The sequence below is a fragment of the Cetorhinus maximus genome, chromosome 19 (assembly GCF_964194155.1).
Source record: "Cetorhinus maximus chromosome 19, sCetMax3.hap1.1, whole genome shotgun sequence".
NCBI lineage: Eukaryota > Metazoa > Chordata > Chondrichthyes > Lamniformes > Cetorhinidae > Cetorhinus > Cetorhinus maximus.
Window position 1 is genome coordinate 19,421,512 of NC_135897.1, and position 25,632 is coordinate 19,447,143.

At 45.5% G+C, this 25,632-nt stretch overlaps 1 protein-coding gene across 1 annotated transcript; it reads right to left on the minus strand.

The window, feature by feature from the left end:
• Window positions 1–1,076: 1,076 nt before the first annotated feature.
• On the minus strand, window positions 1,077–25,503 carry map6d1 (MAP6 domain containing 1). The gene is made up of 3 exons (XM_078563550.1): window positions 24,708–25,503; window positions 6,111–6,336; window positions 1,077–1,500 (listed from the first exon to the last, which is right to left on the minus strand). The coding sequence occupies exons 1-3, from the start codon at window positions 25,259–25,261 to the stop codon at window positions 1,417–1,419; spliced, it is 864 nt and encodes a 287-aa protein (XP_078419676.1). The 5' UTR covers window positions 25,262–25,503; the 3' UTR covers window positions 1,077–1,416.
• Window positions 25,504–25,632: the final 129 nt, after the last annotated feature.

The window sequence follows — 25,632 nt, forward strand, 5'->3', positions numbered from 1 at the left end:
CTCCTAAGCCCCAACCCTAATAAACCCCCGCCCAATCCCAAATCTAGCCCTGATTGTGCTTTGGATCTGATGTGAAGATAGTTACCTTTTAGGACCATTATCTTTACTGAAGTCTCACATCAACATGTTTGAATTCACTATTTCTGTGCGTTGCCTTCCAACTCCTATTGGTGAGGCATGTGATCCTGGAGGGAAAGAGCCAGGATTGGTTATAATGTCAGGTGCTAGAGATAAAACATTGATGAGGTTCAAATGGAAAGTCAAAGATAATTAAAGCCAAACAACCTATTGATGCCCATCTCTCTAGTAACTCTTTTGAGTCAAAACAATAAACTAAATTAACAAAAACACCCATCCCTCTAGTACCCTGACTCTCCCATTGAAGCCCATCATTGTAATTCCCTAACACTCTGACCAAACCAATTCCTCTCATAACCTAACTCTTCCATTGAAGTCTACCCCTCAGGTACATTATCTCCCATTGAACCTTATTCCTCTAGGACATTAACCCACCAATGAAGCCCATCTCTCAAGCACTCTAACTCACAGCTCATACCCCTCATTAAAGTCAACCTCTCTAGTATGCTCAATCTCCAGTCAAGTTTTGTTCCTCTCATATAGAAACTCAATCATCAAAGCCCACCCCTCTAGTACTTTAAATCTCTCTATGAAACTCAGCCTTTAGTACCATAATACAGGTGTAAACATGTCTGAAAAGAGTATGTCTATTTATCTGACTGGTTCCAGTATACTCTCCCATCATTGTGACACAATTATATCAACACACTGTACTGTTTCAAACACACTCAAAGCAATTATTAAAATTGGGGCCCTTTAAGAGGGAAGCAAACGACAATCCGGGAACTGTAAGGCACAGCCTATGACTTACAAAGACAGATCTTCTCTTCACCTGGAGGGGATGACTCTCTTGTGAATTCAAGGTGCGTTCCTAATTTGAACGGTATCCGGGCAGAGGAGATCTCCCTCCTTTGAAAAGGGGTTCTCCTGGTTTGAATAGAGGAGCGGCTCCTTGCAGCAGGCACAGCAACAGCAGCAGAAAAACTCACACACGTTAGTTTTCTTTCAGCTTTTATTGCCCGACCTATTGCTTGTTGTCCAAGTCTCTGGTGCGCAATTAAACAATCTATCCTTACCCAACATGCAGATGAGGCATACACACATTAAATGGAGGTTTGTTCAAGTACCGTTCGGTTTATCATCTACTGTACAAGGCCAAGTATTTATCAGGCAATTGCAGACAAACATCCAGGTGAGGGTCACTTCAAACGCCAGCATTCCGTTTCTCCAAGGTTTGTTTTGCATAGTTTGTTGTGGTGGATTTAAAGCAGCTGCCTTTAGTCTGGGACTACTTCAGCAGTGGGACCAGCTCCTTGGAAGAGGAGGCTGTGACTGGGTTTATATGTTCAGCACACGGGAACGACTCTGGAACACCGCTGACGAATTTGATGATGGTGATAACTTTGTCTTCACCACCGGCTCCTTAGCATAAATCAGAAAGAGTTAAAGAAAGTGAGGCAAGTATTTTCTTGCAGCAGTTCCACAGTATTTTCACACCCTCAGGAAATCCCAAAGCCCTTCAGAGCCAATAAATCACTTTGGAAGCGCAGGCATTGCTGTTTTGTAACCAGCAATTCCCACAAAACAACAGTGAGAAAAATTACCAAGATGATCTGCCTCATTGAAAAATTGCCATGGGATCTTTTACATCCAGTTGGACAAGCAGATGAGGCCTTGATTTAACTCACTTGCGACTGAAGAAGTGAGGCCCGGGATACTTCGAATCCTGGGCCTCATTAACTTGTCATTGTTTTACTTCCCACTGGGGTGACACACGCAGAGGGAGAGGCACACGGAGGAGGTGTCACATGCCAGATGAACACAGGGAGTGACACATGCAGGAGGTGACATGTGGAGGAGTCAGCACATAGAGCAGGAGGCGCACGCAGAGGAAGCAACACACGTATGGGGTGGCACACACACAGAAACGATACACGCAGAGGAGGTGACACAGGTAGACTTCTGAAATAGCGTAAAACAGGTGATAGCAAATCTGCAGCCTTTTTTTATGTCTTTCCTGGTTTTTATTTCTATTGACTTCCACTTCCCGGGACATACTGCCATTGCCTTCTAGATGTGGGCCTTGTGGTAAGTGGGGTGGACTGGAGGCCAGAACTCTGCGACCTCAGGCCTGGCCCCCAACGACTATTTGAATGTGGACTGGGATGGAATGGCCAGTGCTTAGTTCTGGTGGGCCGGAATGTCCTGACCAGGCCAATGGGGCCTATTCTCTCATTCTCCACTGTAATCCCACCCATGTGAGGAATAGCCATTTAGATTAGTAAGAGAGGGAGGTGAGGGAGAAACCTATAAAACAAAAGCCCTGAAATTAATATCAGTCAAACCTTGCGCTCAGGTATTCTGTATAACTAAATGTTGTGCTGATAGCTGTCTGCCTGCTGTCGCAGCGAGTGGTTGCTTTTTATAGGATCTTAAAATGATGTCTATTGATTGAGAATGCACAATTTTAGCATTTCAGCCTTTGAAAAGATTAAGTGTCAGCAGCGTAATCCACATCCTGTTGTCAGGATGGCTCATTAGTTGCATCGTGAAATGCTGAGAGATCCAAACCTGCTGCCTGAGTCAATTTGTATGAGTGCTTTTTGCCAAGGCTTTTTCTGTGACAGGCCTCACTGACAGTTGCTATGGCTGAATGTGCCTGCTGATGCCAATCTAACTCCTGGAATATATTTCCTTTGAAAGATTAAATCTGTTTAAATGTTGGAATTTCACATTAACTACCCATTAAACTTGTCACAGAAAGTTACATCTGGTAGTTAACAGCGTAAGTACCTTGTTAATACAAAGCCAATCAAAATTTCTGGTCTAGAAACTGAACAATCTGAACATTTTCTTCAAGTGGTAAATTGCTCACTGGGGTTGTAAAGATGTCAAATTTTAAATTATAAAATGTTTTCTTATCTTTTATTCTTCTCTTTTCTACCTCAATCTTTCTTTCTCTTTATTCCTCTTTTTGTACCTGATTTGGCTTTAATTCACCTCCTTCTCTGTCCTTTCTCTGTTTTTTGCTCAATCCTTAAATCTCATTGGTTAAGGAGATAGATTGCTCTCGGCACAATACTATCAGCTTGCACTTCCAGAAGCTGCTGCGCAAAACGTTTTAAGCTGAAGGATGCAGGACAAGGTAAATAAAGCGGCAGGTGGTGAGATGCTCTATTCGAGCAACATCCAGCCTCTATCACAGCACTGTGTAGCAGGAGTTTTATCATATGAGGCGATGACAGTATCTGGAGCTACTCTCCCTTCATTCATTACTCCTGTAAATCCCCTGCAGCTCAGGGTATTAGATGGACAATGCTGCACTTAACAATGCAATACTGATTAAGGCAATGGGTCCATTTGAGTACAGCTTGCAGCAGTGAGTTTGCAGCCTGTCGGTGAATTACCGCAGGTCTGACAGTTCAGTGAACACAGGTATATCGCCTGTCTCTGTCTCAGCTTATCTGCTACTGAAAGTCTCACTCATGCCTTTGTTACCTCTTGACTGGACTATTCCACTGCTCTTCTAACTGGCCACTCATCTTCCACCTTGGTAAACTGGAGCTCATTCAAACCTCTGCTGCTTGTATCTTAACTCATTCCATTCACCTATCATCCCTGCCCTCGCTGACCCACATTGATTCCCAACCCAGCAATGTCTCAATTTTAAAATTCTCATTCTTGTTTTCAAATCCTTCTATGCTCTTGCCCCTCCCTATGTCTGTAATCTCCTCCATCCTTATAACCATTCGAATACCTGAGCTCCTCCAATTCTGGCCTCTTGCACATTCTTGATTTTCATCACTCTACCACTGGTGCCTATGCCTTCAGCTGCATTGGTCCTAAGCTCCAGAATATCCTCCCTACACATCTCTACCTCTCTACCATGCCTTCCTCCTTTAAGATGCTCCATAAAACCTACTTCTTCGACCAAGCTTTTGGCCATCTGCTCTAATATCTCTGGTATTAATTTATTTTTCTGGTTAGGCTCTATGAAGCACTTCAGGACATTTTACTATGTTAAAGACACTATACAAGCCCAACATTGTTGTTCCACTCATTGCAAGTCCAGTGGTCCTGTTCAATTGAACTATGCTTTGATCCTGTTCAAACATATAAATAGGGATTCAGCCCATGTATAGCTTGCAAGTTGACTGGGCTGTATACAAGTCCAGTACTGCCATTAGGTTTTAAAAAGGCCTAGCATTCACAATACTCTGGGCTTGCAGCAAAACTTTCATGGGTTCTGAATGATTAAAGACACAGAAAAGCCACAAATCATTGTACCAAAGTTAAGTATTACTGCCCAGCCAAGTGCTACCCTAATCCACTTCAACTGGTAATGTTGCACCTTTGACAATGCAGCACTCCCCCAGTAATGCATTGTAGCATCAGCCTATTCATAATCTAGAAGCTCAAATGCTCAGTGTGGAAGGACTGAATTAAAGAATTTATGGAGCTAATTTCAACTTTTCTGACCGAGTAAATGGGTGATGGGCCTCCAGCTTTACCCCTCATTCACCTCCAATGGAAAATAAATTTGGGTGAGGCTTAAAACGTGCAGACAATTCGATAGACTCATAGGTGTTTACAGCACAGAAGGAGGCCATTCGGCCCATCATGTCCATGCTGGTCAACAAAGATCTGACTACACTAATCTCATTTTCCAGCGCTTGGCCCATAGCCCTGGAGGCTATGGCAACACAAGTGAATATCTAAATACTTCTGAAATGTTATGAGAGTTTCTGACTCAACCACCCTTTCAGGCAGTGAGTTCCAGACTCCCATCACCCTCTGAGTGAAAAAATTTCTCAACTCCCCTCTTAGCCTTCTACCTCTTACCTTAAATCTACACCCCATGGTTATTGACTCCTCCATTAATGTAAAAAGGGCCTTCTTATCCACCCCATTGATACCCCTCATAATCTTATACACCTATATCAGGTCCCCTCTCAGCCTTCGCTGCTCCAAGGAAAACAACCCCAGCCTATCCAATCTTTCCTCATAGCTCAGACCCTCCAGCCCAGGCAGAATTCTGGTAAACCTCCTCTGCACCCTCTCCAGTGCAATCACACCTTCCTATAATGTGGTGACCAGAACTGTACTCAGTGCTTCAGTTGTAGCCTAAGCAGTGTTTTATACAGTTCCAGCATAACCTCCCTGCTCTTGTATTCTATTCCTCGGCTAATAAAGGCAAAGTATCCCACGTGCCTTCTTAACCATCTTATCTACCTGCCCTGCAACCTTAGGGATCTGTGGATATGCACAACAAGGTCCCTCTGATCTTCAGTACTTTCCAGCGTCCGGCCATTCATCGTGTAATCCCTTGTCATGTTGGCCCTCCCCAAGTGCATTACCTCACACTTTTCCGGGTTGAATTCCATTTGCCACTTCTCTGCCCACCTGACCAGTCCATTGATTTCCTCCTGCAGTTTAAGGTTATCTTCCTCATTATTTACCACCCTACCTATTTTCGTGTCATCCGCGAACTTCTTGATCATATCCCCTACATTTAAATCCAAATCATTTATGTACACCACAAACAGCAAGGGCCCCAACACCGAGCCCTGCGGAACGCCACTGGAAACAGATTTCCAGTCACAGAACCATCCCTCTACCATCACCTTCTGCTTCCTGCCTCTCAGCCAATTTTGGATCCAACGTGCCACTTTGCCTTGGATCCCATGGGCTCTTACTTTCTTGACCAGTCTGCCATGATGGACCTGATCAAAAGCCTTGCTAAAGTCCATGGAGACCACATCAAATGCATTACCCTCATCAACACTTTTGATTATATTATATTATAATATAATTATAAAAAATATTATATTACAATCAATATTTGATTATATTCCATTTTCTACCCTGTGCTAAAAGTTTTGATTAACCTCACTGAGTAAGTAAACAGAGCTAGAATCCACTCACAAAGAATGATGTAAAATTGAGCTTAAGCCAACCGGAAATCTATGGTGTGTTTGCTACTAAAGTATATCAAAGGCCATATACGTTAGAATGGATTAACATGTACTTACTGGGCTCTCGGTCTTTGTTGCATTGTCCGTCTCTGTTACTGAAGCTATTTGGTTCTGAGACTTGCTGGATGCAACCCGCAGTGGTTCTATACGTCGGAAGGCATCCTCTGTGAAGGCAGCCCTGTAACTGCTCTCAAGGACAATCTTATCCCCTGGGGGGGTGTACACTTGCTTTATCCTCACAGGTTGGACCACTTTAACTCCAGCCCAGGGTTGGAATTCCTGTCTGGAACAAACAATGGGGGCTTAGTACAAGTGTTAGTTACAAAAGGAGTTTCTGCAAATTGCATGTTACTGCCATAAACATTTCACTCCAGTGTCCAATATGCTCCACTCCCTCTCTCCCTCCTTGCAATGGATGTACTATTACAGTACATCAATGTACACCCCACCTTTCTTTAAACGAATGAGTCCAAACAACCTTGAATTTCTGACTGTCCCTGATTATCATATAGCACAAACCACTCCAATATTTGCCCCTGATTAAAGGTGATTGCTTTCCCCTCTCTCAAAAGTAAACAAGGGGCTCAGACCAAAAACTGTGTTTCCTAGCTACAGGTTCCATCCTGCTCCCTGGTTACAGGCTCAATCAGACTGTTCTTAAACTCTGCTTCCTAACTGACCTCAAGCTGAGCTTCTGACTCCTAACCTCTTCATCACCAAGACCATCTACTTCCACCTCTGCTCAGCTCACCTGCTGCTGAAAACCTGATCCATCCTTTTTGTATCTCTAGATGTCCAATGCTTCCTGGCTGGCCTCAGCAGCAACACTTTAATTTTAAAATTCTCATCGTGTTCAAATCCCTCCATGGCCTCACCCCTTCCTATCTCTGTATCTTCTTCTAGCCTTACAACCCTCCAAGAATTTGGTGTTCCTCCAATTCTGGCCTCTGGAGCAACCCCATTTTAATCCACCCTCCATAGGTGCTGTGCTTTCAACTGTCTAGGCCCCAAGCCCTGGAATTCCCTCCCTAAACATCACCAGCTCTCCACCTCTCTCCTCCTTTAAGACCCTCCCTAAAACCTACTTTCTTGACCAAGCTTTTGGCCATTTGCCCTAATATTTCTTCCTTCAGCTCAGCATCAATTTCTTCACTGATTACACTTTGGTAAAACACCTCATGACGTTTTGATACATTAAAGATGCTATATAAATGCAAGTTGTTCTTCCGAGTGTTGTTCTTCTGCGTGCAGATGGAGCGGTCAACCAGATACAGAAGACCAGCAGCCGACCAATAAAACACATAGTACTGATCAGACGCTGTCATATTTTGGGTTTTAAAAGCCTGAAGGGAAAATGTACAGCCCCTTGAGTTTTAAAAAAATGACTGAATCTCTCCAAATGAAAATTAGGAAGGAGCTGCTTCTCTTTCGAATGAGTGTTGACACAATTACAAGAGTTTCAAAGGTGCTGTTTCTGAGAGTATGATTTCGAAAGCAGCATTAATCGCAGAGAGGATAAAAAAACAGGTATCCATAGATTGTCATTGAAAGAATCTGAGTTTTACAATCTTCTCTTAATTCAGGCCACCCTAGGCAGGCACAGATCCACGATTTATGTGGTTCTAAATATACACTGCATTGGAAAGTGCAGGGGACAATTCTATCATATGAAAACTCTGAAATGGGCCTTAGAAAGTTCAGGGATCTGAGGAATTTGAAATACAAACAATTCTTCACACCAGGGAACAGCACAGATCTAGCATGGCAGCTGGGGGCATATTCCTTGACAAGCTCTGAACATTAATCAAGATGATATTTTGATTTTGGTAAGTAGCAAAATGTTAATTAAATTTTGTTTTGTATTTTGCAAGTCGACTTCACTAAAGCATATTAACACTAGAATCTCTGTAGCCTTGTAGGTACATCTAAATTATGGGGTTTCCATCTGTATTATTCATACATCCTTTTGTTTTGTGATTTCCATTGCATCTTGCATATAACAGGTAGCCCTGTTAAGTACAGCTACGCACTTCAAAGTGGCTCAATAAAGACTTACTCATCTGCTCTGCTTAATGACTCATGTTCATCTTCTTTGAAACTTCTTAATCAAAACAGTTTAAACCTATTGGGGTGGGAGTTTTTCAGGTGGGACATGAGTCAGGCAGGCATTGCATGTGCTGAGCCTGTCTGTTTGGGCTTAGTTTGAGTTCACTTCAATGAGCGACCAGTGTGAAATATGCTCCCTATTGACAATCTGGAGGCAGGGTGGCTGAATGTGAAGGAGGTGCTGCTGTACCTTAAAGGGGAGGGCTGGGAGCATCAGAATTAAACAAAGAAACAATTAGAGCAACAGGGAAACTTTTAGCAGCAGCAAAGTCATATGAAGCTTTTAAGGCTTAAAACTCACAAGTCACTGGTATCAAAATGTGTGCCAAACCTGCTTCCAGTTTCTCCCGACTGAATCCAAGGATCTCTTTAATGGACACACAAAATGACCGCCTCACAACTTCTACCGCCAAGGTGTGATAGGCGGAGCAGGAACTACCAATATCTGACAGGCATAACAAAATTGTCATCTAACCCCAATTAGCATATATCCATGAGATTGTCAGCTGTTTCCAGCAGAACGTCTGGCCACCAGGAAAATCGTACGGGTGGAACCTTGCTTGTACGTTAGTGGTTCTATTGTGCGTGTTATCCTGGCACATCCTTTATTTTTTGATAACGCCTCCCAAATCTGCAAACTCTACCATCTAGAAGAATAAGAGTAGCAGGTGCATGGGAAAACCACCACCTGCAAGTTTCCTTCCATGTAACACACCATCCCGACTTGGAAGTATATTGCCGTTCCTTCATTATTGCTGGGTCAAAAATTTCGAACCACCTCTACCTACACACATGGATTGCAGTGGTTCAAGAAGGCAGCTGACCATCACTGTGTCAAGGGATAGGCAATAAATGTTGGCCTTAGCGATGCCCACATCTTATCAGTGAATAAAAAAGCAAGGAAGCATAAATTACCCTAAAGTCCTGCTATTGCAGCACAGAACAGGCCCATCAATAATTCTAGGGGTTTTGCATCTGCTACTCCATGTGGCAGTCCATTTCATGTATTGAATCACTGTGGTAAAGTGGAATGCTATGTATCTTTAAGAGAATGTAGTTAGTTGACCATGTGACTGTATTGACCAATCGCCACACAGCAGCTTCTTACATAACTGTAAGTCTAGAGCCAGAGGTGATTGAAGAAGCTCACATGGGGCAGAATCTTCAGCTTGGCGAGCAGGGGCAGCGCATGCCCGCACCCGCTCCCGCACAACCCCACCACACCCCGGGTGGGGAGAAAATTCTCGCCCTGGTGTTAGTGCTCTGCACTTAGTTCCAATGAACCACCAGTGTTTGTTCAGTTAATCGGTCTCTCTGCCTGTATTGTTTCAAGCACCGACTAATGTGTTAATATCAAGGACACAGCTAGCGTTTGCCAGACAAAGCGAACCTGATAATCAAAAACATAAAACTGGCGACGAGGATAAACCGGATCAATTGACAGCAATCAAAAAAGCTGTGGTTGGCCAGCTATGTTACTCCGCCACTACCTTGAAAGCTGTTTGAAACCGTATGCAGCGGTTTGGGCATCTTGAACCATTTGACCCATTTCTGAAGACTGGTCTCATTATGTTGAACGCCTAGCGTTCTTCTTTACCACTCATGACATCACAGGGGAGGACAAGAAGAGGGTGATTCTTTTGTCCACAAGTGGGAAAAAACCACCTGAAGCCAAAGCCCTCAGTCACTGTGCAGTGTTTTAAATTCAATTCGAGGAATAGGCTTCCAGGAGAGACAATAACTGGCTATGTGGCTGCTTTAAAGGAATTAACAGAATATAGTGAGTTCGGAACTTCAATTAATGACATGTCGAGAGATCAATTGATCTGCGGAATCGGGGATGATGCTATTTAAAAGCGATTGCTATCTGAAACTAATCTGGACTTCAGTAAGGCATTAGAATTGGCAACAGCCATGGAGAGGCTGTTAGAGACTTGGAGGCAATAAAAGATACACAAAATGGTGCCGTCCATCTTTTAGGGCAGGAAGGGCCGGTAACAAAAGGCGCAAAAACGTTGGACTCCGCAGAAAGGCAGGGAACGCCCACTATGTACAGACCATTGAAGATCAACAGTACTACAGTGAAAACCCACAACATTAATGAGAGAAATACATCCAGGCAGCCTGCAGGCGATCGACAGTTCAGAAATATCAAATGCTTTTTCTGCCACTGCCAATGGTCACATAATGCGGCGCTGTCAAATGAACCTAAGAAATAGGAGCAGGAGTAGACCATTCAGCCCCTCAAGCCCCACCCCACCATTCAATAAGATAATGGCTGATCCGTCCCAGGCCTCAACTCCTCTTTCATGCCAGCTCCTCATAGCCCTCAACTCCCCGATACTTCAAAAATCTATCTACCTCCTCTTTAAATACTTCCAGTGATCTAGCCGCCACAACTCTTTGAGGTAGAGAATTCCAGGTCTTGAATGGATGGTCAGGCAAGCCAAAGTCTGGTGACATGAAGCCCTATTTCAATTGCAGATATGAGCTCACCTGCCAGGACGGCATATAGCTCTGGGGGAGCAAGGGTTATCGTGCCCCCGAGAGGGCGAAGGCCATTACTGGCTGAATTACATAGCGCTGACCCTGGCATTAGTAGGATGAAGATGCTCACACGCAGCTACTTGTGGTGGCCAGGGATGGACACGGACATTGAAACTCTAGTCAAAAGTTGTCTTCACTGTCAGCAGACACATAAACTACCACCCCTTAGCTCCATTGCACCCCTGGGAATGGCTGGGGTGGCCATGGGTGTTTCACGTCGACTTTGTGATGCTCCTTTTACTAATAGACGCCCATTCCAAGTGGATGGATGTCTACAAAGTCCAGTCACCCATGTCTGCTGCCACCATAGACTGTTTGCGACAGAGTTTTGCAGTCCTCGGACTGCTGTTCTTATCACATTCTGAGATCCACACTCAGTGCCATGCACCGCCATATGAACACACTCGACCTGTCCCTCCAGCAGCACCGCCGCACCCTTTTTCAAAGCTGCGCGTGCCCCCAGTTTCATTTTATTCTTCGTCTCATCCGACACCTCAACAAGAAACTTTGCTCTTTCTTTCAGGTTCAAAGGAACGCAAGCTCCAACAACTCATCCACACCAACACCCATCCAGGACCCTCCACCCCTGCCTGTCCCTCTGTCCTCATCCTGTCTTCCAATCCCAGCCCCGGCCGTGTATTCACTATATCCCCTGACCTACCGCTCTCTGACGCTGAACGTTGAGTGCTCAGCAAAGAACTTAGTTTCATATCCTTACGCCCTCATCTCAATGAATTTCGGGCTCGGCACGATGCTGAACTCTTCTTCCGCTGCCTTCGTCTCCGTGCTCACTTCTTTGGGCAGAAGTCCTCTCCCCGTTCAATGGATCCTTTTACCCACCTCCAATATTCTCCCTCCACCTGGACCCCTCCCTCTGGATTCTTACCTTCTCTTGATCTTTTCATTGAGAACTGTCGGCGTGACATTAGGTGTCTCAATTTCTCTGCTCCTCTCAACCATTCTAACCTGTCTATCTCTGAGCTTGCTGCACTCCGTTCTCTCAGGTCCAACCCTGACATTGTCATCAAACCCGCTGGCAAGGGTGGTGCTGTTGTTGTCTGGTGCACTGACCTCTACCTCGCAGAGGCTGAGCGTCAACTCGCAGACACTTCCTCCTACCTCCCCCTGGACCATGATCCCACCACTGAACATCATGCCATTGTTTCCAGGACTGTTACTGACCTCATCTCCTCTGAAGATCTTCCTTCCACAGCTTCCAACCTGATAGTCTCCCAACCTCAGACGGCCTGCTTCTACCTCCTACCCAAAATACACAAACAGAACTGTCCCGGCAGACCGATCGTGTCAGCCTGTTCCTGCCCCACAGAACTAATTTCTTGCTATCTTGACTCCATTCTCTCTCCCCTTGTCCAGTCCCTTCCCACCTACATCCATGATTCCTCTGACACCCTACATCATATCAACAATTTCCAGTTCCCTGGCCCCAACCGCCTCCTCTTCACCATGGACGTCCTATCCCTCTACACCTCCATCCCCCACCAGGATGATCTGATGGCTCTCCGCTTCTTCCTCAAACAGAACAATCCCCATCCACCACTACTCTCCTCCATCTGGCTGAACTTGTTCTCACACTGAACAATTTCTCCTTAAACTCCTCTCACTTCCTCCAAATAAAAGGTGTGGCTATGGGTACCCGCATGGGCCCCAGCTATGCCTGTCTCTTTATGGGGTATGTGGAACATTCCTTGTTCCAGTCCTACTCCAGCCCCCTCCCACAGCTCTTTCTCCGGTACATCGATGATTACTTCGGTGCTGCTTCATGCTCTCGTCTGGACCTGGAAAAATTTATTAATTTTGCTTCCAATTTCTAACCCTCCATCATTTTCACATGGTCCATCTCTGACACTTCCCTTCCCTTCCTTGACCTCTCTGTCTCAATATCCGGTGATAGACTGTCCACCAATATCCATTACAAGCCTACCGACTCCCACAGCTACCTCGACAACAGCTCCTCACAACCCGCTTCCTGTAAGGGCTCCATCCCATTCTCTCAGTTCCTTCGCCTCCGTCGCATCTGTTCTGATGATGCCACTTTCAAAAACAGTTCCTCTGACATGTCCTCCTTCTTCCTTAATCGAGGTTTTCCACCCACGGTGGTTGACAGGGCCCTCAACCGTGTCCGGCCCATCTCCCTCACATCCGCCCTCACACCTTCTTCTCCCTCCCAGAAACATGATAGGGTCGCCCTTGTCCTCACTTATCACCCCACCAGCCTCCACATTCAAAGGATCATCCTCCACCATTTCTGCCAACTCCAGCATGATGCCACCACCAAACACATCTTCCCTTCACCCCCCCGGCGGCATTCCATAGGGATCGTTCCCTCCGGGACACCCTGGTCCACTCCTCCATCACCCTCTACACCTCAACCCCCTCCCACGGCACCTTCCCATGCAACCGCAGAAGGTGCAACACCTACCCCTTTACTTCCCCTCTCCTCACCGTCCAAGGGCCCAAACACTCCTTTCAAGTGAAGCAGCATTTCAATTGAACTTCCCTCAACTTAGTCTACTGCATTCGCTGCTCCCAATGCGGTTTCCTCTACATTGGAGAGACCAAACACAGACTGGGTGACCGCTTTCCAGAACACCTTTGGTCTGTCCGCAAGCATGACCCAAACCTCCCTGTCGCTTGCAATTTCAACACTCCACTCTGCTCTCATGCCCACATGTCCGTCCTTGGCTTGCTGCAATGTTCCAGTGAAGCTGGAGGAACAGCACCTCATCTTCCGACTAGGCACTTTACAGCCTTCCGGACTGAATATTGAATTCAACAATTTTAGATCATGAACTCTCTACTCCATCCCCACCCCCTTTCCAATTCCCCCCTCCTTTTTTTCCAATAATTTATATAGATTTTTCTTTTCCCTCCTACTTCCACTATTTTTAAATGTATTTCCATTCATTGTTTTATCTCTACCTTTTAGCCTTTTTTGATTCCTTCACCCCACCCCACCCCCACTAGGGCTATCTGTACCTTGTTTGTCCTGCTTTCTATCCTTAATTAGCACGTTCCTTAGATAATATCACCAGCTTCAACACCTCTTTGTGCTTTTGTCTGTGACATCTTTTGGTTATCTCCACCTATCACTGGCCCTCTATCCTGCTCTTCTTGTCCCACCCCCCCTTAAACCAGCTTATATTTCACCTCTCTTCTATTTTTACTTAGTTCTGTTGAAGGGTCATTCGTGTTAACTGTGCTCCTCTCCGCAGATGCTGTCAGACCTGCTGAGTTTTTCCAGGTATTTTTGTTTTTGTTTTTGTTTTGAACTACCAGTGTTTGTTCAGTTAATCAGTCCCTCTGCCTGTATTGTTTCAAGCACCAACTAATGCATTAATATCAAGGGTACAGCTAAGCGTTTGCTGGACAAAGCAAACCTGATAGCCAAAAACTTAAAAATCATATTTCCATAATTTAATTCTGTTTGTTTTTGGCCAGTTCTAACCTGTGTCCCCTTATTTAACCCTCATAATTTAACTGTAATTAGTTTTCTAGATTCACCTTCTCTAAGACCTACAATGATAGAGGACCTAAGATTATTTCTTAATGGTAAATCAACTTGTCTCCATTAGGTGGACTAACTAGCAATTCTCATGTTCTTGTGGGCTCAGGACAATGATAGACAGGGCACCGTCATGTTTAAGAAGCTACTTGTGCTTATCCAGTTATCACAGACCTGGTGGTATTTAATTGAGGTGCACGCCTTTCAGGGTGCTGGTTTCCCATCAATCAGTCTGTATTCTTTCTGGTGGTTTCTTTAGGGTGCAGTGTGCCAAAACCTCATAAGGCCTGCACAAGTGTTTTTTCTAACATAATCCAACTCTGCGGCTGATTAGTTTTGAGTCAAGGGGGTTTTCCACTTACACGATTTCTGACCAGAGCCTGCTTGATAGAATGATTTTCTTCAGTGAGGTCGAAGCTCTTAATAGAAGGATTTCTTGCAGAGCATCAACCAGGAAAAAAAAAGCTCAAGGAAGTACTGCATAATTGTAATGATGTTAAATTTACTCAGCGCGGTGGAGGCATGCCCTCTTCGCTTGTGTACATATGTATCTGGAGGGAGTAAGGCCGTGAGTCACATTACCGTACGACAATTATAACACGGAGCTTAACACACAATGTCTCTTTGTATGTTCCTTTGTTATTCATCAAGTCCTAGAATTGTCCTAATTGTATTTCCCTGAACCCTCTCTAATGCATCAATGTCCTTTAAAAGGTCAGGTATCCAAAGCAATGCACAATATTCAAAAAACTGCCTCAATAGCAATGCACACAAACTATAATCACCTAGTTTCACTAATAGTCCATTTCCTTTTCCTATCAGTTTATGATCAGCATCATTAGTTGCAGCTTTACGATGGATGGACATTTTAATGAGAGGCCAATGATCACACTTACATTCGTTTCCATAATTTCACCACTTCTGTTAATAATTGCTTTTTTTCTCCTGCACACATTTGTTCTTTCTACTTTCAACACACGTCACCAAACTAAAACCCACTGGCTATTCCTTAGTCAACCAATTTCATTTATCTCGATGCTTTGAGTGCTGTTGATCTCCATTATCACAGTCAGCTGGCAGTATCTTGGTGTCAGCAACATATTTTATAAAATGGTGTACAATAATACCTGCATAGTGTTGACAGGAGGGGACTCACCCCTCAGTTATACTCCCAAGTAACCACGCCAAAGGGTCTATTATTCTCTAGAGCATCACTCTCAAGTATTCATTATTCACTAAAGTATTCACTTCCAATTGCCCATTCTATTTATATAACCATTCATGGATATTTATTACGAGCTGAAGCTTCTACTCTCTCCATAAACTGGTGTTCTGTTGCTGCTATGTGTACGATCTACAGGAAGCACTGCAGTAATTTGCCAAGGCTTCTTCTGATAACCACTCAGCTATCAACATCCTGGAGGTTACCATTGACCAGAAACTGAACTGGACTAGCTGTATAAATACTGTGGCTACAAGAACAGGTCAGAGGCTAAGAATCTTGCAGCAAGTAACTCACCTTCTGACTCCCAAAAACCTGTCCACAATCTACAAGGCACAAGTCAGGAGTGTGATAGAATACTCTCCAGTTGCCTGAATGAATGCAGCTCCAACAACGCTCAAGAAGCTTGACACCGTCCAGGACAAAGCAGCCCGCTTGATTGGCATCCCATCCACAAACATTCACTTCCTCCACCACCAATGCACAGTAGCAACAGTGTGTATCATCTACAAGATGCACTGCAGGAATTCACCAAGGCTCCTTAGACAGCACCTTCCAAATCCACGACCAATACCATCTAGAAGCATAAGGGCAGCAGATAGATGGGAACATCACCTCCTGGAGTTCCCCATCAAGTCACTCACCATCCTGACTTGGAAATATATCGCAGTTCCTTCACTGTCACTGGGTCAAAATCCTCAAACTCCCTACCTAATAGGACTGTGGGTATACCTACACCACATGGACTGCAGTGGTTCAAGAAGGCAGCTCACCAGTACCTTCTCAAGGGCAATTAGGGATGGGCATTAAATGCTGGCCTAGCCATTGATGACTGCATCCTGTGAATAAATTTTTTAAAAAAGCTCCTCCTCTTCACTAACCCAGTTCAATTCTTCTACTGCCCCTGTGTTGTGGGATTGCTTGTCCAACAGTCAGCCTTGGATAAACCACAATTATCCTCAGTTAAGCATTAGAAAATTTGAAGTTATAATCTTTGGACCCACCATAAACTCGCCAATGATTTAATTCCACATCACAGCCAATGTTTCATGCTGCACCAGGTTGTTTGCAGCCTTGATGTCCTAGTCCTAGAGCTTCTGACCCATAGCACAAGCACTATATAAATGCAAGTTACAGTTATTATAAAGATTGAAATATTACATAAACATATTATCCCACTAAAAAGAGTAGAAGCATGTCCCTTTAAGACTACAATGTACAATTGTTTAGTGAAGACTGAATCATTTCATTCAAGGGTCAATGCACAATGTGCTGAGATTGTAGTGCTCATATGTTTTGTTCATGCAGAGTATCTCTGTGGATTCCAAATAACTGTTATTTACTTCTTCATCGCATTTTTCCTCAACATTGTTTGCACCATTTGGCAAATTGGAATAGACTCAGGACTATAACTAGAAGTATGGGAAAGTTAGAAGGAACAGAATGTATTCCCACATGGAAAAGTTTGTCACAAGTGAAAACTGAGGATGAGACAATAACAGCATTTAAAGAGAACTGGGTGAGTATTTGGAAGAATATCAGAAAATATGATGGAAGAACAGAGAAATAGGATCTCAGCTCCAGTTGAAAAGAAGATTCAGATGAGGCAGAATAACTCCTGATGGAGATGGGACAGAGTAATTCTGGATGGAGATGGCAGAGTAACTCCTGATGGAGATAGGACATAGTGACACCTAATGGAGATAGGTCAGAGTAACACCATAAGATGGGAGAGAGTAACTCCTGATGCAGATGGGACAGAGTAACTCCTAATGGAGATGAGGTAGAGTTACTCATGTTGGTGATGGGACAGAGTAACACCTGATGGAGATGGGACAGAGTAATCCCTGATGGAGATGGAGCAGAGTAACTCCTGATGGAGATGGGAAGAATAATTCCCGAAGATGGGGCAGAGTAAATACTGATGGAGATGGACAGAGTAACTCCAGAAGATGGGACAGGTTAACCCCTGATGGAGACAGGACAGATTAACTTCTATTTGTGATGGGGCACACTAACTCCTGTTGGTTTTGGGGCAGAGTAACTCCCGATGGAGGAGAGACAGAGTAACTTCTGATGGAGGTGGTACAGAGTAACTCCTTAAGGTGGGACAGAATAATTCCTGATAGAGGTCAAGCAGAGTAATTGCTGATGGAGACGAGACAGAGTAACTCCTGAGGGAGATGAGGCAGAGTAATCCTGATGAAGATGAAACAGAGTATCTCCTGAAGATGGGACAGAGTTAGTCCTGATGGAAATGGGACAGAGTAACTCCTGATGAAGAGCAAACAGAGAAACTCCTCACGGACAAGAGGCAGAGTAACTATTGATGGAGATCGGATCAGAGTAACACCTGATCAAGATGGAACAGAGGAGCTCCTGATGAAGATGGCACAGAGTAACTCCTCATATAGATGGGACAGAGTAATCCGTGATGGAGGTGGGAAGAGTAACTCCTGATGGAGATGGAATAGAGTAATTCCTGATGGAGATGGGACAGAGTAACTCCTGAAGATGGGGCAGTGTAACTCCCGAAGATGGGACACAGTAACTCCTAAAGGAGATGGGACAGAATAATTCCTGATGGAGATGGGAGTGTAACTCCTGATTGGGAAGGGACAGAGTAACTCCTAAGGGAATGAGGCAGTGTAACTCCTGAAGATGGGACATCGTAATTCCAGATTGAGATGAGGCAGTGCAGCTGCTGATGGAGATGCAACAAAGTATATTCTGAAGATGGGACAGAGTAAATCCTGATGGAAATGGGACACAGTAACGCCAGAAGATGGGACAGAATAACTCCTGATAGAGAGGGACAGAGTAACTCCTGATGGAGACAGGACAGGTTAACTCCTGCTTGTGCTGGGACAGACTAACCCCTGAAGGAGACGGGACAGAGTAACTTCAGAATATGGAACAGAGTTACTCCTGATGGAGATGGGACAGAGTAATGTCTGATGGAGAATGGGAAAGAGTAACTCCTGATGGAGATTGGACAGAATATCTCCTGACGGAGATGGGATAGAGTGACTCCTGATGATCAGACAGAGAAAAATACCCTGTGGAGGTCAGGCAGAGTAGCTGCCGATGGAGATGAGACAGAGTAACTCCTGATGGAGATGAGGCAGAGTAATCCTGATGGAGATGAAACAGAGTAACTCAGGGAATCAAGGGATATGGGGAAAAGGCAGGAAAGTGGAGTTGAGGATTATCAGATCAGCCATGATATCATTGAGTGGTGGAGTAGACTCGATGGGCTGAATGGCCTCCTTCTCCTCCTAAGTCTTATGGTCCTAAAGACGGGACAGAGTAACTCTGGATGGAGATGGGACAGAGTAACTCCTGATGGAAATGGGGCAGAGTAACTCCTGGTTAGGATGAGACAGGGTAACACCTGGTGGGAATGAGGCAGAGTAACTCCTGAAGATGGGCAGAGTAACTCCTGATGGAGATGGGAGAGTAACTCCGAATTAGGATGGCAGAGAGAAACTCCTGTTGGTGATGGGACAGAGTAACTCCTGGTGGGAATGAGGCAGAGTAACTCATGAAGTTGGGGCAGAGTAACTCCTGATGGAGATGGGACATAGTGACACCTGAGGAAATGGAACAGAGTAACACCATAAGGTGGGACAGAGTAACTCCTGATGCAGATGGAAGAGCGTAATTTCTGATTGAGATAGGTCAGAGTAGCTCCTGATCCAGATGGAACAGAGGAACTCCTGATGGAGATGGGAGAGAGTAATGCCTGACGGAGATTGGGCAGAGTAACTTGTAATGCACATGGGTCAGAGTCCTGCTGGGAATGAAGCTGAGTAACTCCTGATGATGGGACTGAGTAACTCCTGATGGAGACGGGACAGAGTAACTCCTGATGAAGATGGCACAGAGTAACTCCTGATCGAGGAGAGGCAGGGTAACTCCTGATTAGGATGGGACAGAGTAACTCCTGATGGAGACGGGACAGAGTAACTCCTGATGAAGATAGGACAGAGTAACTCCTGATCGAGGAGAGGCAGGGTAACTCCTGATTAGGATGGGACAGAGTAACTCCTGATGGGAATGAGGCAGAGTAGCTCCTGAAGATGTGGCACAGTAACTCCTCATGGAGATGGGAGAGTAACTCCTGAGTAGGATGGTAATGAGTAACTCCTGTTGGTCATGGGACAGGGAAAGTCCTGATGGCAATGAGGCAGAGTATCTCCTGAAATTGAGGCAGAGTAACCCCTGACTGAAATGGGACAGAGTAACTGCTGATGGAGATGGGACAGAGTAACTCCTGAAGATGGGACAGAGAAAGTCCTGATGACAATGAATCCAGATTGAGATGGGGCAAAGTAATTGCTGACAGAGATGCAACAGAGTACATCCTGAAGATGGGACAGAGTAAATCCTAATGGAGATGGGACAGAGTAAGTGCAGAAGATGGGACAGAGTAACCCCTGATGGAGTTGGGGACACAGTAGCTCCTGATAGAGATAGGACAGAGTAACTCCTGATGGAGAATGGGCAGAATAACCCCTGATGGGAATGAGGCAGAGTCACTCCTAAGGATGGGACAGACTATCTCCTCATGGAGACATGGCAGAGTAACTCCTGATGGGAATGAGGCAGAGTAACCCCTGATGAAGATGGGACAGAGTAACTCCGGATGGAGATAGGACAGAGTAACTGCTGATTAGGATGGGACAGAGTAACTCCTGTTGGAAATGAGGCTAGTAACTCCTTATAGAGATGGGAAAGAGTAACTCCTGATGGAGATAGGACAGAGTAACTGCTGATTAGGTTGGGACAGAGTAACTCCTGTTGGAAATAAGGCTAGTAACTCCTTATAGAGATGGGAAAGAGTAACTTCTGATGGAGATGGGACAGAATAACTCAGATGGAGATGGAATAGAGTAACTCCTGATGTAGATGGGCGATTAACTCGATGGGAATGAGGCAGAATAACTCCTGATGATGGGACAAAGTAACTCCTGATGGTGATGGGACAGAGTGAATCCTGATGTAGACGGGAGGAACTAGCTCCTGATGGAGATGGGATAGAGTAACTCCTGATGAGATGGGAGAGTAACACTTGATGGGAATGGGACAGAGTAACTCCTGAAGATGGGACAGAGTAATTCCTGATGGAGATGGAATAGAGTAACTTCTGATGGAGAAGGGGGAGAGTGACTCCTGATGGAGATGAAATAGAGAAACTCCTGATCCAGACAGACAGAGTTGGTCTGGATGGTGATGGGACAGAGTAACTCATGATCAAGACAGGACAGAAGAAATCCTGATGGAGATGGAATAGAGTAACTCCTGATGGAGAAGGGGCAGAGTGACTCTTGATGGAGATGGAATAGAGTAACTCCTGATATAGATGAGACAGAGTAACACCTGATGGTGATGTGTTAGAGTAACTCCAGAAGGCGGGACAGAGTGACTGCTGATGGAGATTGCATAGTGTAACTCCAGATGCACATGGGACAGAGTAACCCCTGATTGTGGTGGGGCAAAGTAACTGCTGATGGACATGGGATGGAGGAACTCCTGATGGAGATGGGACAGAGTAAATCCTGATGAAGACGGTACAGAGTAACTCTTGAAGATGGGATGAAGTAACTCCTGTTGGAGATGGGAGATCGTAACTCCTAATGGAGATGGGACAGAGTAAATCCTGATGGAGAAGGGGCAGAGTGACTCTTGATGGAGATGGAATAGAGTAACTCCTGATATAGATGAGACAGAGTAACACCTGATCAAGACTGGACAGAAGAAATCCTGATGAAGATGGAATAGAGTAACTCCTGGTATAGGTGAGGCAGAGTAACACACGATGGTAATGGGTTAGAGTAATTCCAGAAGGCGGGACAGAGTGACTGCTGATGGAGATTGCATAGTGTAACTCCAGATGCACTTGGGACAGAGTAACCCCTGATTGTGATGGGGCAAAGTAACTGCTTTGGAGGAACTCCTGAAGATGGGACAAGTAACTCCTGATGTAGATGGGACAGAGTTAATCTTGATGGAGAAGGTACACAGTAACTCCACAAGATGGGACAGAGTAACTCCTGAAGATGGGATGGAGTTACTCCTGATGGAGATAGGAGAGTGTAACACCTGAAGATCGACAGGGTATCTCCTGATGGAGATGGAATAGACAACTCCTGATGAAGATAGGACAGGGTTACTCATGTTGGTAATGGGCCAGAGTAACTCCGGATGGAGATGGGAAGCGTTACTCCTAATGGAGATGGGAAAGAGTAACTCCTGATGGAGATGGGACAGAATAACATCTGATGGGCATGAGGCAGGGTAACCCCTGACGGAGATGGGACAGAGTAACTCCCGTTGGAGATCGATTAGAGTAACTCCTGATGGAGATGGATTAGAGTAACTCCTGATGGAGATGGATTAGAGTAACTCCTGATGGAGATGGATTAGAGTAACAAAACAAAAACAGAATTACCTGGAAAAACTCAGCAAGTCTGGCAGCATCGGCGGAGAAGAAATCAGTCAACGTTTCGAGCCTTCATGGCCCTTCGGCAGAACTGCAGCATAGTTTCAACAAGGGAGAAATATAAATTGGTTTAAGGTGGGTTGGGGGTGGGGGGGGGGGGGGGGGGGGGAGAGACACATTGAGGGTGTGGTGTGAGCAGATAATCAAAAGATGTCACAGACAAAAGGGTTAAAGAGGTGTTGAAGGTGGTGGTCTTTGTCTGAGAAAAGCACTTTTCTCAGACAAAGACCACCACCTTCAACACCTCTTTGACCCTTTTGTCTGTGACATCTTTTGATTATCTGCTCACACCACACCCTCAATGTGTCTGTTCCCCCCCCCCCCCCACCACCCACCTTAAATCAATTTATATTTCTCCCTTGTTGAAACTATGCTGCAGTTCTGCCGAAGAGCCATGAAGGCTCTAAACGTTGACTGATTTCTTCTCCGCCGATGCTGCCAGACTTGCTGAGTTTTTCCAGGTAATTCTGTTTTTGTTTTGTTTTGGATTTCCAGCATCCGCAGTAGCTTTTAGCTTTTTGTTTTTATCTATGGATTAGAGTAACTCCTGATGGAGATGGATTAGAGTAACTCCTGATGGAGATGGATTAGAGTAACTCCTGATGGAGATGGATTAGAGTAACTCCTGATGCAGATGGGACAGTATAACTCCTGATTGAGATGAGACAGAGTAACTGCTGATGGAGATGGGATATATTAACTCCTGGTGGAGGTGGAATAGAGTAACTCCAAGGTCGAGATGGGATAGAATAACTCCTGATGGTGATGGGACAGAGTAACTCCAGAAGATGGGACAGAGTGACTCCTGATGCAGATGTGACAGAGAAACTCCTGATGGAGATGAGGCAGAGTAACACCTGTTGGAGAGTGAACAAAGTAACTCCAGAAGAAGGGACAGAGAGACTGCTGATGGAGATGAGGCAGATGGGAGAGAGTAACTCCTGATCGAATAGGTACAGAGTAACTCCTGGTGGAGATGAGACTGAGTAACTTCTGACGGAGAGGGACTGAATAATTCCTGATGGAGACAGGACAGCTTAATTCCTGTTGGTCATGGGACAGAGTAACATCTGATGGAGATGTGACAGAGTAAATCCTGATGGAGATAGGAAGAGTAATTCCTGATGATGGGACAGGGTGACTCCTGGTGGTGATGGGGCAGAATAAATCCTGATGGAGATGCGACAGACTAACTTCAGACGATGGGGCAGAGTAAATCCTGATAGGAATGGGATAGAGTAACTCCTGACGGAGATGGAATAGAGTTACACCTGATATTGATGAGGCAGAGTAATACCTGATGGAGATGGGACAGAAACTCCAGAAACTGGGACAGAGTAACTGCTGATGGTAATGGGAAGAGTAACTCGTGAAGATCGACAGAGTATCTCCTGATGGAGAAAGGGCAGAGTAACGCCTGATGGAGATGAAACAGACTGAATCCTGATGGAGGTGGATAGAGTAACTCCGATGGTGATGGGGCAGAGTAACTCCTGATCCAGAAGGGACAGAATAACTCCTGATGGTGATGGGACAGAGTAACTCCTGATGGAGAAGGGGCAGAGTAACTCCTGATGGAGATGAGACAGAATAAATTCTGATGGAGATTGAATAGAGTAACTCCTGATGATGATAGGAAAGTGGAACTCATGATCGAGAAGGGACAGAGTAACGCCTGATGGAGATAGAACAGTGTAATTTCAGAAGATTGGACTGAGTAATACCTGAAGATCGACAGATTATCTCCTTATGGAGAAAGGGCAGAGTAACTCCTGATGCAGCTGGGACAGAGTAACTCCTGATGGAGATGGGACAAAGTAACTCCAGAAGATGGGACAGAGTGACTGCTGATGGAGATGAGGCACAGTAACTCCCGAGGAAGATGGGAGAGAGTAACTCCTGATCGTATGGCGAAAGAGTAACTCCTGTTGGAGATGGGACACAGTACCCTCTGATGGAGAGGGACTGAATAACTCCTGATGGATATGGGACAGAGTAAATCCTGATGGAGATGGGAGAGTAACTCCTGTTGAGACGGGACAGAGTAAATGGTGATGAAGATGGGACAGAGTAACTCCTGATGGAGATGGGAAAGAGTAACTCCAGAAAATGGCATAGAATAACTCCTGATTGGGATGGGACAGAATCCCTGATGGACATGGGACAGAGTAACTCCTGAAGATGGGGCAGAGTAACTCTTGTTGGTGATGAGCAGAGTAGCTCATGATGGAGATGAGAAATGTAACTCCTCGTGGAGATGGGACACTCTAGCAATCACTGAGGAACTGTGGTGAGCTTTTGGTACAGTACAGAGCAAGTGTGAACTGAATTAGAAAGTCAGTTATTCTCGCTGTTGGCCTAGTCAGTGACCAGTGATGATCCCAGTCTAGGTCACCCTGCCTTATCCCAGCTAAACAATTGTGCAAATTTGCCTTAGTAAGGATGTATGACGAATAAAACAATTTAAACATAAGGTCTAATTTGAACAAAGCAGACCATAATCCAATTCACAAATATCACACAATCAGATCATTGTTTTATGATTAATGCAGGGTAGAAAACTTATTTCACCATGTTCACAGTGCTAAGCTGTGATTCAGACAGGACCAGCTAAACTACATTAGGGAGATTTTGGATAGTTTCAAAAGAACAAGACCCAAAGGATTGGCCAGAAGGGGCTGTCTCACTGTATGTATAGGGTCAAAACAAATTGTCCCGAGTGGAATCCAGTGCACAGCTCTAAACACTGACCTGTAGGAGGTGGTTTTCACTGCAGGTCTGATCTGCTCCTCCCTGATGTGTCTTGGGATGGGTTCCCTGGGGTTTTGCTGCTTCTCTCTCTGCTTGTCGGCAACTGGCCCGGGGTGGAGAGTGTGGGCGCTGGAGCTATTGGGGACGGAGCGCTGCTCCTGCCCTCCCTTGACCCAGGGATAACTCTCCTTTTTGGGGATTGGCCAGGCTCTGAAGTCGAGTTTGTACTGAGTGTCGCTGGAGAACGGGACCTCGGACGGATGGTACTCCCGCCTGGGTTTACAGCTCGCCTCCCTGCGCACCTTCCAAGACCTGAAGTCGTGTTTGGAGACGGACTCCTGGACGGCGCCTTCTGCTCCTCGGGGCTCGGGCACCAGGGGCGGGTTGCTCTTTAGGGACGAGTCTGGGGGCACTTGCTGGGCCACCGATCTCACCTCCTGCTCTATGACCTCGGAATAATTCTGGACAGTCAATGGCACCGAGAGATCCGACTTGTCCAACTGGCTCCAGAAGCGAGAGAGGCAGCAGACCCTACTGATGCATGGCCAAGCCATGGCAGCAGCTCCCAACGCAACGAGAAATACCAAGGAGCAAATCTGGAGCCTCCCCCGGACTTCACTGGTCAGCTTCACCCTGCAAGAGCTTCCTTTGCGGGCTCCTCCATAGCCGCGTCCAAATCCGCAATATTAGCGGAGAGATTAGCGAGCTGGCGCATGTCTGCTCCCTCCCTCCCTCTCTCTTTTTGCGCTGTCACTGAGATGCTGCATTCGAAATTCAGCTCACGTGTACCCAGCACTGCTACCACCCCCCACCTCCACCTCCAAAGAGTACCTAGACCCCCAAGCCCTGACCAACAGCAAGCCCGGGCACTGAAGGTCAATGTTAAACCCACATCAACACCCATCTGCAGCGTATTTACACCGAA